Genomic DNA, 18,731 nt, shown 5'->3' with positions numbered 1-18,731 from the left:
GCTCAGTTTTGATTTTATCTAAATCACTTTGATATTTGGAGAGAAAAAAAATCCACTATATATAATATTACAAACACATTTTATTTGTATTTTCCTTTTTTCCTACAGTTAAAAATTCACAAGCAGCAAGGTTGAACCGGTAGTGTTGAAAAGTGAAGGAAAAATAACAGAAATGACATAAAAACATGAAAAACAGTCCTGCTGGAGTAGAAAGTGCCACTCCTGACGTAAAACTATGACACTAAATAAATGTATCGACAAAATTTACATATAAAACACCTTATTTATGAATATATTAGTATGTTTTTCTTCGGGGGGACTGCCCATCCAGTCGGCTAACAACTGGAGACATTACAGCAAAAAAAAAAAAAAAGTATCTGCATGAAAAGCTAACATCAATACAAAATAAAGCAGTAGCAAATAGTGCTTTGCTAGTAGAAGAAGCTAATTTAAGAGACTAACAGTAATTCTAAGAAATTTACTTCAGCTATCTTATGATGGGTGATTGCACAGATGTAAAATGTATTTTTTAAAAACAACAACCGATAATCAGAATCATTACAGTGTGTTTAGCTGCGTAAACTTAATTCTGAAAGCAATTAGCAGGAACATCGAGAACATTCTCACATCACCGACCGCCAACGTTTATTCAGTGCCACTTTAAAAAGAACTCCTTTTGAGTGTTTGTCTACAGGCTGAAGCCAGACACGGCGATGTGCTGAGCGTTGTTTCTTGCCTCAAAGTACGAGGTGTCGGTCTCGTCCTCCGGCTGAGGTATGAACGGCATCGGCTGGTTCTGCAAGTTGTCCCAGTCCAGGCCGTCAAACAGGGGGTGGCACTTGAGTTCTGCGGACGGTTCAAAGCAAGCGGGTTTTAATTGTTTGAATTTAAATAGTCTTCAACCTGAGTCCCATAAGTTTAGCCGTTCTGTGCTGCTTTGCTGGAGCGGATTTCTGTTCACGGCTGAGAAAGTAGCAACAGTTGACATTATCCCCTCCTGTTGTCCTCATTTACAGGCACCAAAAAATATTGTTTCCTTGTCTGAAAGAAATCCAAAAATTCAGCAAAAAAATCCCCAAATTTCTGAAAATTTGCAAAACCTTCAGGAAGAAAATTCCAACAATTCCTTAAAAGTTTCCCTTAAAATTTTTATTTTAAAAAAATCCCCCAAATTTGGCAAGAAAATTCTTGGAAATATGTTCAAAAAATGAGTAAAAGTCTTCCAAAGAAATCCTAAAAATATGTAAAGTGTTTACATATATATCAGTAAAACTTCTAATATTTTCTTTAAGAACATTCACCAAAAAAAAAAAAAAAAAAGATTTGATTTTTACGTGAATGTTCTTAAGAAAGATTTTTAACATTTCTTGTTTTCCCACAAAATATGTTCAAAAAATTCCCAAAAATGTTCAAAATGCGGACATCAGAAGTTTCACTGTGAAAATATATTTTTTCTCCACATTTTCAAACTTTAAACCGGGTCAATTTTGATCCACAGGACAACAGGAGGGTTAAGGGCCATCGTCTCACTCAGGCTTTGGCTGAGTTGGTTTTAAAACCGCACATGGTGTGAGTGGAAAAGACCTCTGAGCTTGCTTTGTGATAAAGGGGATCTTTTTAAACTTGAAATAAACGCAGGAGAAAAGAGAAAAAATGCTTATATTTTTAAAAGAACATAACTGCACAAGGGTTTTCTAATCATCAATGAGCCTTTCAACACCATTAGCTAACACAATGTAGCATTAGAACACAGGAGTGATGGTTGCTGGAAATGTTCCTCTGTACCCCTATGGAGATATTCCATTAAAAATTAGCAGTTTCCAGCTAGAATAGTCATTTACCACATTAACAATGTCTCGACTGGCTTTATGATTCAGTTAATGCTATCTTCACTGAAAAAATAAGGACATTTCTAAATAACCCCAAATTTTTGAATTAAATTAGGTTTTTCTGTTGTTGTATCGATGTTAACTTTTCATGTAAATATAATCTTTTTTTTTCCTTTTATTATTCAAAAAACTTTAAAAAAAAATCTGAAAATGTTCACAATTTGGATTCATTTTTTTTTGCTGTCGTCTAAACATCAGTTTTTACCAAAAAGCTTCACCACAAAGTCTTACTGGCAGATGTGTTACTTAAAAAACTCACTTCTTTAACAGAGCTGCAGCTCTATAGCACGCCTATATCAGGCAAAATTTTACTTTCTAAGGACCTGAATGAGCTTTTAGAGATGTAAAATTCAAAAGGCAGTGCTCACCCTTAAAGCCAGCACGTGCCGTCATGTCCATGGTCAGCAGGATTTCAATGGCATTCCTTGCATTTACGGACAATTCCTCTTCTCCTTCAGGCCAGGGGATATCTACAACAGTTAACAACGAAGAGGTAAAAGAAGAGACATTGGGTAGATATAATTTTAACTCTGTCGTTTATTAAATAAAGGCATTTTCTGGCTGAGCTCTGGAACAGAAACCCACCCCTGTTGAGGATATTCTGGAAGACGAGCTGAGGCGTCTCGTCGTTGAAAGGCGGAACACCTGTGAGGAACTCGAAAAGACACACACCTAGCGCCCACCAATCCACCATGCAGTCTGGTTGGGGCAAAAGAGAGAAATAAAGTCACATTTCATACAGCTGCCGGCTTCGAACGCTTCACCTTTCTATCTGTGTGATTCTGTTAGAGTGCGCGATAAATGTACTGCAGTGGCAGAAGCAGGAACTACGTTAGACTGAAGATGAAAGGATTCGGTTATTATAATTGAAGTCTTCAATACCTAATACGGATTTATTTTACTTAAATTTGCACATTTTAATAAGCAGATGTCCATTTAGGTTATAGCACACAGGTATCTCATTATGAAGTGTAAAAATTCAACATCTAACATGTAAATCTTGATTTTTTTGTCTAAAGTGGTCATTTTACAGAAGTAATTTGCTTCTCTATAGCTGCACAGATTCATCCATTATTGAGTTAATAAGACAGCTGATGAATAAGTACTGCCACACAGGATCATTCATGCCACAGACTGAGTGCTCATGAATTCCAAATCAAGCTGCAAGATCAATGGATTATTATTAGATGACATTTTGCGCTGCTGAATGTCAAAAATTATGCCAGTGATGCAACGTGTCAGGGTTACCCAAAAACATATGGATTTTAAGAGCCAGAAAAAAAAACCATTTATCCTGTTAAAAGCACATCAGCCTCAACAAATGTGATCCCTCTGCTGTTAGCTCGGTGTTAAGTCCCACTTTTTCTTAAACCTTCGTAATCACCCCACACTTTAAAACCGCCGTCCCCTTCCATCCAATCAGGCCCACAGTTTGCTCACCAATCCACAGGGCAGAAACAGTGGAGGCAGGGGAATGGAGAGAGGGAGGGGTAAGGAATCAGCTCGTTTCCTCTAGCGTATTAGCAGGCTGGGTGAACATGCAATGCTCGCTTGCAAAATACAACAGCGTCATTAGAAACTTACCTCGCTGACCCCTTCCTGAAACTCAAAGAGAACGCCTGTCACAAGAGCTACAACGCCACGTGTGCTATTTCATCACTACCGCAGTGGTATTTTGAATTTCCCTCTCTTACCATGTGGCTTTCCCAGAAGAAGCTCCGGAGCCAAATAGTCCGGGGTTCCTAAGATGGGTGCTCCCTCGACGGCCAGCGCACCTCTACGGACACTTTTTGGAGTCCTGAAGGGGGTGTGAGAGGTCGACATGGCCTGAGGAGTCTGGAGTAAGAAGGGAAATGGAAGAAAATGTGGAAAACGGGGGAAAAAATGGCACATGCAACTATGCAATTTAAGTGTGTTTTAACACCAAGTGAAGCCATGAAATTCAAGGTTAAAGCACCATCTCTCTGAAGCAAATCTACAAAATAAAATGAAGCTTCACAAAACTAGTGATCCTCATCAAGCTAGTGTGTTCGTTTTCCATTGAAGTCCTACAACCTCTGCCGCCACGCTAGCAGCTATGTGCACTTACGATGGCTAAAGTGCTGATGTTGGGCAGACCACATTCACCATTTGATTCTATCTAAAGCTAACTGTGATGTCATTCGTTTATTATTATTCAAGCTATTGCACAGGCTAAAATGCCCAGATGATGGCGCTAAATAAACAGAGCATCAGCAAAGTTATTCCAATTAAAAGTATCAATCCAGGAAGTATTTGCTGAAATAACGCAGATGTTCATCACGCAGTGGGTCTAGAAAGGAAAATAAATGTCTGCATCCAACTTATGCAGCTCTATAGAACTATATTACATATATTAATGTCAAAGACAAACAACAAGACTGCAGACTTTGTTTATTCGTGTTACTTCTTACAAGATGCACCAGTAGTTTGCAGCTATCGTCTACTCAAAATGAGGTATTCCACAACTCAAAAAAGAATGATTATCGCCATTGTTGATTATTTCTCAATTAATCGATCGCTTGGTGCGTGAAAAGTGGCAATGAGCGTCATCCCGAAGTCTTGTTTTGTTTGCTTTAAAGTTTCATGTCATGGAAGAGTAAAGAAACAAGAAAATATTCACAAGAAGAAGCTGAAATCAGGAAATTTTGCCCTCTTTTCTTTAAAAAAATGACTCAAACTGCTTCATTATCTGTCAAAATGGCTGACAATTATCTTAATAGTTGACAACTTCTCAATGAATCACTGCAGTTCTGTTTAAGAAAGCGAATAATAAACCTTCATGCATATGAAATGCATCTTTGGATACGTACTTGAGCGAGAGAGCTGTGGGAGCTGGGTCTTCTCTGCACCGGTGTTGCACTGCCAGATGCAGAGTGATAAGAAGCAGCTGATGTCTCCATCGCCTCCACAGATCCCATGCTGAGTCGAGACACGCCCGACATGTTGGAGCGGTTAATGGAGCTGCAGTAGCTGCGGAAAGCCACCACATTTCGAGGCTTGAGGAAAAAGGGAGACTGTGACACACTACAAGCCAGATCAGGGAGTCGGTTGAAGAAGGAACACTGAGATTCCCTTCTTTGTCCTAAATGAGCCAGTTTAGGGGTTTCACTAGAGGCAACAGGAGTGAGTGGAAGTGACAGAGCAATGGATGTGTCTTTATTGTCCTCTTCTTCTTCTTCTTCAGGTGAACCCCTGTTTTTGGAAGACTTGTGCAGCTGGAAAGGTGTGTGGCTGTCAGTAGGGGGGGAGGTTTCATGCATAGATCCGTCGGAGTCGAGGCTCAAGCTCCTGCAGATGTTGCTGTTCACAGGTGATGTGAAACTGGAATGTGCCAAGTCTCTGGCTGCATCTTCAAACACATCCTCCACCGGTTCTTCCAGTTCGCAAAACAGGCTTTTGGCCACAGCGATGGGACTGGAGCGCTTCGGGAGCCGATGTTCAGCCACACCCACCCCCTCAGTGAAGTCGCCCAGCTGGATGGTGGAAAACGTTCCTGTCAGGCCGGTGTGATACCTCATAGCCTCTTCTGGAATCTCATAGACCCTCTTGTAGTCGGCGTTTCTCTTTTTGGCTCTGACTTCTTGCGCCTCTGGACTTATTTCTAAATCTGAAAATGTTCTCTTCACAGATGAGGAAACTGCAGGTTGACAGTCTGTCATTGATAGAGAAATATTTTCCTGAGCTGCAGAGACAGATTCCAGTTTGTTGCATTGAGACATTTTTTCTGCAGCAAGGTCTTGATTTGGGTTTTTGGACAAACCACTTGTGGCCTTAGCAGAAAAGGCAGAGGTTCCCAGTTTTGTAGGTTCACTGTCCTCTTCAGGCCTCTTGGATTCAGACCGTCTTCTTCCCTTCTGATCGTTGTTGTGCTTGTTTTCTTTCTACCAATTAAAGTAAAAAGAAAAACACTGTCACAGCAAGCAATGAGCTAACCTCAGATATCAGTGTAGAAACTGATAAAGACAATTAACAGCAATCTATAAGTTTAATTGACTTAAATTAAGATTTTAGGGCAAAATAGTTGCTCAGGACATTCCTACTCATTGTTTAAAAAGCCCATTTTATGCACAGAGGTTTACAGTTTTATTTTTGGAGCTGGGAAGGTTTGGTTTACATGCTTTAATATAAAAAAACCCCAGTATTTTTCTCAAACTTCAGCAGCACCTCTTCCTAAACCTCTGCTTAAAACACTGCTTTAGCTCTTTGTCTTTAAGGCTTCCCTCACAAAAAGCTCCGACTGGTCAGCTGGACCAACGGAGTGAAGCAATAGAGGGTACACACTGCACCCCCAGATCTATTAATACAGGGATATATCCCTAACAGAAATGGCTCTGATAAGAAAACAATGGTATGCTGCAGAGAAAGTTACTATTTTTATTGTTTGAAATTGTACCAAACTAGCCACAAGGCAGGCAATAAGGAAATGTGTTACATTGTGATGTAGATAAGTAACAGAAGAAAAGCCTGGACGTCAAACAAGGCATTTCAGGCGAGTAAGGAGTATGTAGTATGTTTTCTGTGGGAGACAAAACCTAAGTTTGCAGACTTTTAACATGCACAAAAAGAAAGCTAAAAGGCTGAAGTAGGGGTTCTTTAAAGAGTCAGACATTATGTCCACTTATACGTTTACCATCACTGACCTCCTCACACTCCCACAGTGGACTGACGCCAGCTTCAGTGTCGGTGGTGCTGCCTGCACTCATCGTCTCAAACCTCCTTCTGGTCTTCAGCAACGTGGGAGTCAGATTTTTCGCCAGGTTATGAGGACTAAACACACCATTGTTAGGTCCTATGAAAATAAAACGGATGATTTTTACAGCCAGGATCTAACCAGCAGTTATATTAGGCTTTCTTTCAAACATAAATGATTAAACAGTCCTTGCATAATCAATCATTCCACATCATTAATGAATGAAAAAAGGAAGTCGGGAGGTTAGCTTATGGAAATCTACCGTGACATACCCAATCTCCAGGGGCCATGAGCTGGAGAAGACAGTTGATCTTTTTTCTTCATCAAAGGAGAACCAAGAGAGTTGTTCTTCTGTTTTATTTTGCCACAGGACATGGGGCTGGACATAGCAGACGCACTGCAGTGACGTTTGCCTTCTCCTGCAGGCGTATTCTGTATGTAATGAATTGAAGAAAGAGTCACTGGGCAGCACAAACTATGCATGAATCATTTAAATTGGACACATCTTCATGTGACATTTGATGAATTCACTTACAAATCCAAGAGAACTGATTAAGGAGAGGACTTGACCCGGAGTTCGGAAGTAATCTTTTGTTGGTTTAGCCAAGGACGGAGTGGTAAGGATGTCCATAAGGCTCAGCTCTGAGGAAGAAGCACAAAGATGAAACAAAAGACGTTTGACTAATACTAAAAATAATGATTGCCACGCTTTGTTCAAGTGTCAAGCTCGTGGGATTTCATACCTCTGTCAAGCTTGACTTTAGACAGGCCGAAGTCTGTTAGTTTGATGTGACCTTCATTGGATATAAGCATGTTGTCTGGCTTCAGGTCCCTGAAAAGTAATAAAGGCCACACAATAAAACCGATTAGTCAGTGCCAAACACATTTAACAACACCTTAAAGCGTTAAAGTACCTGTGGATTATACGATGACGGTGGAGGTAGTCCAAAGCCAGTGCAACCTCAGAGATGTATTTTACAGCCATGTCCTGGTCGAAATATCCATAGATATGAAGGAGAGACTTCACATCACCACCAATGAGGTACTCCATTACCTGTCGGCAGCAAGAAAATGAAGATTAGCAGCCAGAAGAAGTAGTTAGATCATTTACTTAAGCATAAGCACTAAAAAAGACATGCAAAAGCACTCCATTACAAGTTAAAGTCCTCCACGAAAAATATTCCTCATGGTAAAGTACATTAGTATTAGCAGCAAAATAGGAAGATTAAAGTAAAGGTACTGGTTTGTTACCTCTGACTGAAATACTATTATGTAGGACATAATTGGAATAACAACAATGCTGAAGTCCAGCATATCACTCTTTTATCTGCTTCAGGCTTTAGCTGCAAGAGCGAGTTTGAGCTATTTTATGGGACACTAAATAAATCAGAGAAATCGTGACATGACTAATGTGAGATGACAGATTGAAAAAAAACATGATTCTGATACACAATTCTGTTTTCTAATTTCTTTATAGTAATATTTAAAGCAAAGGACTTTCTTTTTTTTCTATTAAAAAATAGCAATCTTATGTTTTCCTTTAAGGTCAGTCGCACAAGGAGAACAGCATGACTATGTAAAATCACTTACAGTTTAAACTGGGCACCCTGCAAAACATACATCCTGAACAGACAGATACTTAATGAATCCCGAGGGAAATTCAAACTGCAGCATTTACAGTTTGATAACTGTACTGTTGCATATTGCTACCTCGATTTGAAACTGATTAACTATTCAGCTCTATTACCTTTACATATACAAAAATATTTGAGCATAAGCTGGTGCAGAAAGGCACACTTTGGTGCATAAAAACATCACCACAATGCAGGATATTAATTGTTTGAAGCTAATAACCTATGCTGGACATTCAGATCTCTGTTCATGTTTCTTTCCACAATGTGACGTTTAGAGGGACCTATCATTATTTGGTGGAATTGTTTATAACTCCTAGACATGTGAAAGGAGCCCCAGACTATACACTGGGTTTTAGAAGGTGTCAGACACCAAAAAGGTTACACCCCGTCAGTTTAATCTTTAATAATATAGTGCATTATTAAAGTTTGTTGTGTAAAATGTTAATTTTGAAAGAAATTAAAGCTGCTAGAGAAATGCAGTGGACAGAAGGTGCAATATTTCCCTATGAAATGTGCTGCAGTGGGAGTATAAAGTAGCATAAAATTGAAAAACTAAGTAAAGTACAAGTAATTCAAACCTCTATTTAAGTATATGTACTAAGTGGTTTTCTTTTGTCACTTGGTATTTACCAGATAAATCTTGGTGGCTGTCTGCAGGGAGTAAAATAGGTGAACCACGAAGGGACTTTTGCTCAGAGCCAGTGCATCTCTCTCTGCCTTCATCTGGCTCGTCATATTTTTGTCAACCATGTCTGCTTTATTCATCACCTACAGAAAAAAAGAGTAGATTTAACTAAGAGTGAGTTCCATTTTCTCATTCTGAAACAGTCACACATCGAACTGGCTCACCTTAATGGCATATAACCGTGCATTGCACTGTTTCCGTGCAAGGTAGACCTTGCCAAAAGCACCGCGGCTGATGGGCTTCAAAACGACAAAATCGTCGACGGAAGGCGGTTTAGGAACTTCCACTCTCTTCTCGTTTGTACTCGAGTTGTGCTTTTCTTCTGCGTCCATAATTAAACTGCTTTAAATCAGGAGTTCGGTTGTGCATTTACCAGCCAGCTAACTCAGTAGTAGTAAGTAAACAGTCGCATGACAAAACAACAATCCTGGGTTTGTTTTGAAATTTTGAATCCACTGCTTTTTCGCGGGGTCCTCTGGCGTTCATTTTAGCTGTTCATGTTGCGCCTTGTAAGTTTGCACAGCATTAAATTCGTTTCGTACGTGTTGTATTAGTGTTATTCTTTTTATCTGCTTAATTAACAGATATATTATCATCTGTTAATTTATTTTAGGTAGCAGAGCAATATTTATATGTTACTTGTTTTTATTTTGATCAGGTATTAAGCAAAACATATAAAAACTAAATAAAGAAATGGTGTAATAACAGCAACGCTAATTTTTATTTATCCGGCACATTTTAGGATCAAATAAAGTAAAATTGTATTTTTTCACATATTATCAAGATTTTTAAAAATTATCTTTAATAAAACTGAGATTTTAGCTCCACAAGAGATGCCGTACCCGGTAGTAATTCAATTTGCGTCATTTTGTAGTCCATTTGACCCTCAGATGCCGGAGAATCCATTTGCTGTTATTAGATAAGCCGCTGGAAAAGTTGTGTAACAAGGAAAACATAAGGACACCGCTGCGAGGAGGACTCGTTCATTTACGTTATTTAGAGGGTCTGTCCTCACACATCAACCCTCCAAATCCTGATTTTAAAGTATCTTTCGGCAAATATGTTTTCACTTTCGACGTCGTTTCAGCCACAGCAGGTAAGCCGACTAGCTAGCAGCTTGTGTGACTTGGCTAGCTTATATGTGTTCGCCTGACAACTTATGTTCATATTTTGTCGTTAGGTTAGTGTTGTTTTGGAAGAGCTATTGTGAGAATTAGATTAAAGGTGGATCCGTATGTCTGTTTTGTATATAATGTCTTTTTTTCGGTCAATGACACAGTAGCCCGGCTAATGTTAGCATCAACATGTCAACGCTATTACTTCAGTATCAGCCCATGCCTACGTCACGCTGTCTCAGTGGAACCGACTGGCGTGTAACTTGCGGACTTAAACATCCAATATGTTGAGGAAGAGCCGGGTTAAAAGCGAGTCAAAAATGTGCCACCTCAAAGGGTCGAGGTTATATAACTCCTATACATCTGACGCATGTGTTTGCCGGAGAGGAACCGAGACTCAGCTTGAATAACACTGACATAACAGTCCTGACACACTGTCCTGTATGGAGGAGTGCCAAGATCCAGCAGATCTTTCATTAAACATCTTAGACACATGTGATGAATGTGAGGTTATAAACAAAACCATGTGCTGACTGTCCTTTGTCCTGCTCTGTTTGTGTGTCTCCCAGATGATAGTGCCTCTCAGCCAGCTCATCAATGCCCTCCACTCTCTGAAGAACTCAGCCACAGCTTCAGTCCAGACCCTTTACAAAGACTTCACTCCAGAGCACAATGCATGTCTGAAAGAGGTGAGATGGAAACCGCATTTGCACAATTAGAGGAGTCCATGAAGGTTGTAATGCAGAACAAAACCCTTTTTAAAACATATTTCAAGGTGTCTGTGTGTCTAAATGCTTTTGTTTGCTGTTAGTGCTCTGAATATTTTAGTATTTTACATTTATTTTCTTTTAAGCATTGATCTTGTAAGCTATTAACTTGTTTTGTCTTGTTTTTTAGTGCTTAATATTCATTGATTTTCTGAGTTTTCTGTTTTCTGCCTTGGTCTTTTGCACGTATTTTTCTTGTCGCCTGTCTTATAACATGCACTTTGGTCAGCCCAGGGGATTTTAACACGTGTCATATGAATAAACTGGGTTTGATCAGATAACAGAAAATTATACTGAGCATTAGTTGCATTCAATCTGTTGCCCATGGCATCCTTCAACTAGTTTGACATCAACATTACAAGTGTGGGCAAGGCCTCTTTTTCAGAAGCTTGCAGTACAGACAAAATATAAGTGAACTTTGCTCAACTCTAAACCTAAACATTATTTTGTGCATCTCAGTTGTAGTCATATATTCTCTGGAACGTCTGTTAATCTGTATAGAAGTGTGTGAAACAGTGATAGATCACTGTTTTTTAAGAGTCCGATGCCCACTTAGGAGTAATTATTGCCATAACAATAGGCATATAACAGTGTAAATACCCTTTTTGTTCTCCTTTCTTTATAGCCCAGTGTGAGTCTGAGGGACCTGGGCTTGTCAGAGGTCAGGGTTAGTCAGCTGGATGAGCTGATCAGCAGGTTACTGCCTGTACCGGGACCAGAAGAACCTCCCACTGTTCCTTCGTTATGGAGGACCAGTCACGTTTCTGCAGACAGCTTCTTTCACAACAAGCATGGTGAGCAACTCGGTACAGCCCAGTTTCATTGGACTGCCACAATTATGCTTCTAAGAGGCTATTAATGCACATCTGCCCACATGGAGTATTGTATAACAGACCTTGAGGTTTTATTTTTGTTGTGCTGTTTGTTTTAAAGGGTTTTCACACAGAAGAATGGGGGTTTTCGGCTCACCATTATTCCACAGACAATACCACAGCCCTCTAAGAGAAGTTTGCTCAGAACTACAGTTTTTGCCTGGTAAGAAACCAGTGAAATATCTGCTGTGAAGGACTTGAAATGCAGCACCGTGTTTCATGTATTCGCACCTGTTTGTCCCTGTAGTACGGGTCCAGAGTCGGGGGTTTAAGACACTTAGATCAAGGACCAGACGAGGGGAGTCTGCTTATGACGGTCCAGTGGAATCTGAAGCATACACACCAGCATTCATGAAGGTACACTTGTTTTTCTTTCATTTAGGTAATTACTGTAGCATCAAGGTTTATGTCCAAGACTCTGTCCAGTTATAGAGAAATGCAGACATTTTTGCAGTCAGCATAAGCAGCACGCTCAACTTGACTGCAGACATTAGAGTTTGAGCCTGTATTTGGAGCACACAGGTAGGACTGAAGGAGCAGATTTACTAAATCAGTTTTGTTTCCCTTCCAGGGGTTGCTCATGAGGGAAAAAGGACCAGAAGCGCAGTCACTGGACCAAGTCACGCAACAAAAGAACCTTCCAGAAAACCAGCAGGAGGCTTTCAAGACGGGTTTCACTGAGGGATTCATGAGGTCTCAGGCCTTCACTCAGAGAACGCAAGGCATGTGGACACTCAAGCGGACTAGGATTACTAGAAAGCAAACCTATTTATGCCACTGAAGCACTCCCTGGTGTTTAGTGGTACAGTTGCACCTCTGTCTGAGTTAAATACAGAGAGGCAGGACCCGAAGCTAACTTTTATCTCTGCTTTGTTTTGACAGACTCACTGAGGAGAACCAGGTTGATCCTGCTGGTCCTCCTGCTTGTTGGCATTTATGGCCTGTCCAGAACCCCGTTTCTCTCGGGTAAAGGCTCCTTTTCTGATACTGGTTTGTTTCAGTTTTAATTCTTTCCTATGCTCATGAATCAAATCACAGCCCTACATGCACACTGCTACTGGAGCAAAACCTCTTGGAGTCTACTTCAGCTTAAATATTTCAATTAATAGAATTTAATGTGTCATGAGGCTGTTTAACTGACAATATAGATAACAAGTCATAATATGTCTACCACAGTGTGCATGTAGAGTTTGACTGATTACGTTGGTGCATACTACTGTGTACTAATATCTTAACATCTATAATTATTTATATTTCCATGACCGTGCTGGAGCTTTATGAAAGCTGGAAGCACTAAATGTGGGAAAGCAGCATAGATTTGGATCTTCATATTTACATGTGTACCACAGTAAGCACATGGCAACCAGCAGTTATATCGTCTGCCGTCATGAGATGTTGTGTAGAATCGCCGTACTGAGCAGATTGTTTCTGGATTTTACAGTGAGGTTCCGCACCACATCCGGCCTCGACTCGGCAGTTGACCCGATCCAGATGAAGAACGTGACGTTCGAGCACGTCAAAGGAGTGGAAGAGGCAAAGAATGAATTGCAAGATGTTGTGGAGTTTCTGAAGAACCCCCAGAAGTTCACCGTTTTGGGTGGAAAGCTGCCTAAAGGTATTATTACTGGTTTCATTTCCTCTGTTTTTATTGGCCAGGATGCGACAGCAAATTTGCTCAATGAAATATGGCGTCATTTTAAACTAATTTGTTTCCCCTTCTGTCTCCTCAGGGATCCTTCTTGTTGGTCCACCAGGAACAGGAAAGACTTTGCTAGCGCGAGCTGTGGCCGGAGAGGCTGACGTTCCTTTCTACTACGCCTCCGGATCAGAGTTTGATGAGATGTTTGTGGGTGTTGGCGCGAGCCGCATCAGGAACCTTTTCAGTAAGCTGTTCTGCCTGCTCTCACATGCGTGTAACCAATCAAAGATGTGCCCAAAACTTACAATCTTGTCTTTTTTTTGTGTGCGATTTGCAGAAGAGGCAAAAGCTAATGCTCCCTGTGTGATCTTCATTGATGAGCTGGACAGCGTGGGTGGAAAGAGGATTGAGTCTCCAATGCATCCTTACTCCAGACAAACCATCAACCAGCTGCTGGCGGAAATGGATGGGTCAGTTTCGTTTAACTTAAATGTTGTGAATTAAATAATGCTGTAGAGAACTTCCACTCACAACGTTTGCTGTTTTACAGATTTAAACCAAATGAGGGCGTCATTGTGATCGGTGCTACAAACTTTGCTGAGGCTCTGGATAAGTATGTATACATTTCAAATAAATACCTTTTTACATCTGCTTTAACTAGCTTATTTAAGTAGAAGATGCTCTAGCTGGATACGCAGTTTGACGTGCTGAAAGGCGTCATTCCATACACTATGTAGATGTAGTTTATGTAAACAAAACCGCTCCAGTTTTTTTTTTTTTTACTTCCTACTCTGTTACCTTTGTCCTTTATCAGACCCACCCGCTGTTTTCTTCTTTGTGAACTTATTTAGTTTCTATATTGCACATTTACACTGAGAATTAATTTAAACATGGCATGCAAGGAGTTGGTTTGGAATTGATGCCTTTAAATGTCCAGTTTTCTAGTGACAATCATAATTAAAACATTACTTAGTTTCTTCAGAGTTACTCTTTGTGCAGCTTTTGGGGAGAAGCAATCCATTTATAGACAGTAAAGGCATAGTAAGTTTAGATATGACCCAAAGTTACTTGACATTTGCTTTCTTTTTTAGTAACTGAACACAATTCATGAGTACATGAACTCAAAGACTTCATTCCTGCTGTATTGTTACCACCTTTCAGTGCTCTTGTGAGGCCAGGAAGGTTTGACATGCAGGTGACGGTCCCTCGTCCAGATGTTAAAGGACGCACGGAAATCCTGAACTGGTATCTCTCCAAGATCAAAGTAGACCCCGGTAGGTCTTCAAAAACAGTGAGGATGTTTCTCAATATTTTTTTGTTAACACTTATAAAATTTCTTGTTTGATATTCTTGAGAAAATCCAGCACATTCTCCTTATCAGTTCAAACAAGCCTCAGAGAGCACCTTTGTTTGCCGTTTTATTTTCTAAGCCCACCATTGTCTGTGATCGCCCTCCATAAAGACACTGTGTTTGCTCTTCCACAGCCGTCAATGCAGAGATCATCGCCCGGGGCACAGTGGGCTTCTCCGGGGCCGAGCTGGAGAACCTGGTCAACCAGGCAGCCCTGAAGGCGGCGGTGGACGGGAAAGAGATGGTCACAATGAAGGACCTGGAGTTCGCTAAGGACAAGATCCTCATGGGTGAGTACACACAGGGCTTAGATCTGCTCTGCAGCCCTCATTAAATATCACATGACACAGATCGCCTGTATAGCAGGAGACGGCTTTAATGACTTATTTATCTCTGTGTCCTTTTCATGCCAGGTCCCGAGAGACGAAGCGTTGAAATCGACAAGAAGAATAAGACCATCACCGCGTACCATGAGTCCGGCCATGCCATCGTTGCCTATTACACCAAAGATGCAATGCCCATCAATAAGGCTACTATCATGCCTAGAGGACCAACTCTTGGCCATGTGAGCTCCTGTCATGCTTTCACAACATGACATATATTCCTTTATCTGTTTGCATTCGTTTTTTGTAACAAGATCCCGCAAGAAAATCCTAAAAATCCGTCCTTGTCTGTTGTCCTCAAGGTGTCCATGCTGCCAGAAAATGACCGCTGGAGCGAGACGCGAGCCCAGCTGCTGGCTCAGATGGATGTCAGCATGGGCGGCCGAGTAGCAGAGGAGCTCATCTTTGGAGACGACTACATCACAACTGGTGAGGGATTTAGAAGGGCTGATTTAGTCTTTATACGCACGTGGACAAAATTGTTGGTACCCCTCAGTTAAAGAAGGAAAAACCCACAATTCTCACTGAAATCACTTGAAACTCACAAAAGTAACAATAAATAAAAAATTATTGAAAATTAAATAATCAAAAACAGCCATTACTTTTGAATTGTTGATTAACATAATTATTTAAAAAAACAAACTAATGAAACAGGCCTGGACAAAAATGATGGTACCCATAACTTAATATTTTGTTGCACAACCTTTTGAGGCAATCACTGCAATTAAACGATTTCTGTATTTGTACATGTGTACATTGAAGAACATAACTGGTATACAATTTGATGCAGTTGTTCTTCATGCTTGAGTGTAGACATTGTGAGATTCTGTGTTATTTAGTAAAGTGTATGTTGTTATGCTAAGCATGTGTACAAAGATGCTACTGTCACAAGAACATTTTCCTGTGATAAAGTGATTTGTTGTCTTGTTATGGCATAAAAATGCATGATATTTTAACAAAAACCGTTAATATTATGAGGTGAAATTAATCTGCTTTACTCAGCAATACACTTCTGGAATTATTACAGAATTATTATTGTAATTCAGCTTTAGTTTCAGTCTCTTCCTTCTGTTGTGCATTTCAGGAGCTTCCAGCGACTTTGATGGTGCAACCAAAATAGCAAAAATGATGGTGACCAGGTTCGGCATGAGTGACAAGGTAAAGATTTTAAATTGTTGTGTCAGATGATTCTAGATTTTGGTTTCCTCCAGCATTTTTCTTTTCTTCAATTAAATAGTGTTGTTGTAGGGCGTTAACTGTGTACACTGCTGCAGGGTTAAATCTTTTATTTACAATAAATAGCAAAAAATGTTTGCATGAATCTACATGTGTGAAGAAAAGGTTGTAGCTAAATTGGTGCATTCTCGTCAATGTACTCGTCATTTTTGCGTAATCTCCTCGATTTACCCCAGTTTCTATCTAAAAGTCTCTTCAGGTTGTTTTTATTGGACCCTGCAGTAGCTGATTTCAGCACATCTCCAGCCAGTAAATGGGCACTAACTTTTAAAAACAACCTGAAAACTAAAGACTATTCACTTCTATCACTCTGTAATTACACAAAACACTATGAAAAGCACTCCTCACAGTCTGTAAAGATCCATTCTGTAAAGATCACTGGCTGGTGTATGAGGAAGCCTCGTTGTTAATTCAACCTGAGGATGTAATTTGTGTTTTGCTTGCAGCTCGGTGTCATGACCTACGGAGACGTATCCAAGCAGAGCCCAGAAACACAAGCTGCCATCGAACAGGAAGTCAGAGCTTTACTGAAGGCGAGCTTTCCCACGTTTGAATTACACTCATACACTAATATTCAAAAGTTTGAGTTCACATAGGAATGTCCTTATTTTTGAAACAAAAGCATTTTTTCCCCCAATGAAGATAACAAAATGAATCAGAAATCAAATCCAGACATTGTTAATGTGCTAAATGACTATTCTAGCTGGAAACGGCTGATTTTTAATGGAATATCCACATATGGGTACATGGGGAACATTTCCTGCAACCATCACTCCTGTGTTCTAAAAATGCACATTATTTACACCTGACTTCTGATTCTTTTCCATCCAGGAGTCGTACGAACGTGCTAAAAACATCCTGAAGACTTACAGCAGCGAGCACAAGAAGTTAGCCGACGCCCTGCTGACATATGAAACTTTGGATGCCAAAGAGATCCAGATGGTGCTGGAGGGAAAATCACTGGACCACTAGATACCTCAGTACACATTTTAGACTCTTGAATCTTGTGTATATATATATATGAAGCTGTGCAATCGAGCACAGGCCTTTTGGAGGCCTTGTATTTCATTTGTTTGTATCCCTTTCGTCATCAACATGAAGATGACACTATAAAGATTGTTTCGTCCCTTGTATACATTTTTCTTTTATCATTTTACGTTTCCAGTAGAGAGGACGATCGGATTCACAGCGTTTTTTAAAAGCACCTCACGGTTTACGTGGATGAAAATAAAACACCTGCTCCCCCCATGATATTCCATTAAGGGCTTGCTGTCCTACACTCTCATGACTAAAGACCTCTGTAGTATTTCTATACATCTGAGCCATATTTGCTATCATATGAATTTGACATAAATCGTGGTCAATCTCAAATTGTTCATACTCAAACCGGTGAACACCGTAGGACCTTAAAGTACCTCGATCTAGAATGTACCGTTTGGCTGTAGCAAGGTACACGTGATTACTGCTGTTCATTATTGAACTTCGCATATTTAGAGTTTTTTCTCTAAAGGATGTGTTTCATTTACCACATGCTGTCTGTTTTTGGTTGTTCTTATTTATTTAAGTGCCCAAAGGTGTGTCCCTTTGTTTTTCTCTGAAAGTAGAGACAGGCCATCATGTCCTACTGTAACTGATCGAGGGGAGGAGATGTGTATATACTGTAAGCGTATGAAAGGATTGGCTTGGTGCTTCTGTTTGTTCCTTTAGATTAGGGCCTTCTTGAAGCTCAAATAAAGATTACTCTTCTGAATCAACCTTGTGGCTGTGACTCAAATGAGACCTGCACATAAATTATTTTTTACCACATTGGGACTGCAACATGATGCTAAGGCAGCATTAGCATATTAGCACCATATAAAACTGATACACGGCGTAAATAAACGATTAGCTGTAAATATGTCCAGCAGATGAAGTCTATTATTCATTTTGTTTGGAATCTTTTTTAGTCTTTTTCAACTATTAAGCAAAATGTGCATGTTTTTCTTAACTTCTAAATGCAGAATTTTGTTTTCTAGCTAATTTATCAATGTGTTTTTGTAGCACAAGGCAAGTAAGAGGGATTTTTTCCCCCTTATTTCCCTACTTTAGTTGATGACAAGCTTGGTAAGAATGCAATATAACCTATGTCAAAAACTAACAAGTGAAACCAAAGCAATGAGCTGAAAAACACTGAAAAGGAATTATTACTGACATTTTATGCATTTGGTATTCTCTTAAATACATTAAAATGATCAATGTCAACTTTAATAATGTTGTCAGAAGCTGTCAGGAGACACTAATTCATTATTTTGCTTTCTGAAGTTGTTCTTTACTACATTAAATGCCACATTAATGAAATCAAGCCCACTAATTATGCTTTGTCTAGGACCATCTTTGAGATACAGGCACAATTCACAAGTAGTATATGTTTTTGCCAGTCTACAAACAGCAACAGAGGGTTATTTACTGC

General features: G+C 39.9%; 2 protein-coding genes across 3 annotated transcripts; one reads left to right on the top strand and one right to left on the bottom strand.

The window, feature by feature from the left end:
* Positions 1-62: 62 nt before the first annotated feature.
* mastl (microtubule associated serine/threonine kinase-like) lies at positions 63-9,404 on the bottom strand. Its single transcript, XM_022208046.2, has 12 exons — positions 9,084-9,404; positions 8,865-9,002; positions 7,515-7,654; positions 7,344-7,432; positions 7,136-7,242; positions 6,873-7,032; positions 6,551-6,699; positions 4,721-5,791; positions 3,584-3,725; positions 2,475-2,588; positions 2,258-2,359; positions 63-846 (listed from the first exon to the last, which is right to left on the bottom strand). Exons 1-12 carry the CDS (start codon positions 9,249-9,251, stop codon positions 689-691), a joined length of 2,538 nt encoding a protein of 845 aa, XP_022063738.2. The 5' UTR covers positions 9,252-9,404; the 3' UTR covers positions 63-688.
* A 388-nt stretch (positions 9,405-9,792) lies between these two features.
* LOC110960693 (ATP-dependent zinc metalloprotease YME1L1) lies at positions 9,793-18,036 on the top strand. 2 transcript variants are annotated; one of them, XM_022208048.2, is made up of 18 exons: positions 9,793-10,015; positions 10,604-10,723; positions 11,427-11,595; positions 11,735-11,836; positions 11,921-12,030; positions 12,245-12,395; positions 12,556-12,639; positions 13,115-13,288; positions 13,404-13,556; positions 13,650-13,782; positions 13,863-13,925; positions 14,474-14,586; positions 14,798-14,953; positions 15,077-15,228; positions 15,349-15,475; positions 16,131-16,204; positions 16,729-16,815; positions 17,114-18,036. In XM_022208048.2, the coding sequence occupies exons 1-18, from the start codon at positions 9,980-9,982 to the stop codon at positions 17,252-17,254; spliced, it is 2,145 nt and encodes a 714-aa protein (XP_022063740.1). In that variant the 5' UTR covers positions 9,793-9,979; the 3' UTR covers positions 17,255-18,036. The 2 variants fall into 2 exon arrangements, with proteins under 2 accessions (XP_022063740.1, XP_022063739.1); XM_022208047.2 differs by having other exon boundaries at positions 12,556-12,663.
* The last annotated feature ends 695 nt before the right edge of the window (positions 18,037-18,731 follow it).

Source organism: Acanthochromis polyacanthus, chromosome 20, assembly GCF_021347895.1.
Source record: "Acanthochromis polyacanthus isolate Apoly-LR-REF ecotype Palm Island chromosome 20, KAUST_Apoly_ChrSc, whole genome shotgun sequence".
Classification (NCBI taxonomy): domain Eukaryota; kingdom Metazoa; phylum Chordata; class Actinopteri; family Pomacentridae; genus Acanthochromis; species Acanthochromis polyacanthus.
This window is presented reverse-complemented; position numbering and strand designations above follow the sequence as displayed.

Coding starts and splice junctions, on each gene's coding strand:
- mastl (XM_022208046.2), bottom strand. CDS start 9,251: ATGGACGCAGAAGAAAAGCACAACTCGAGTACAAACGAGAAGAGAGTG. Junction 5,792..6,550: donor CACTGTGGGAGTGTGAGGAG/GTCAGTGATGGT, acceptor TTTAATTGGTAG/AAAGAAAACAAGCACAACAA. Junction 2,589..3,583: donor TCTTCTGGGAAAGCCACATG/GTAAGAGAGGGA, acceptor TGCCCCAACCAG/ACTGCATGGTGGATTGGTGG.
- LOC110960693 (XM_022208047.2), top strand. CDS start 9,980: ATGTTTTCACTTTCGACGTCGTTTCAGCCACAGCAG. Junction 12,031..12,244: donor ACACACCAGCATTCATGAAG/GTACACTTGTTT, acceptor TTTCCCTTCCAG/GGGTTGCTCATGAGGGAAAA. Junction 14,954..15,076: donor TAAGGACAAGATCCTCATGG/GTGAGTACACAC, acceptor TTTTCATGCCAG/GTCCCGAGAGACGAAGCGTT.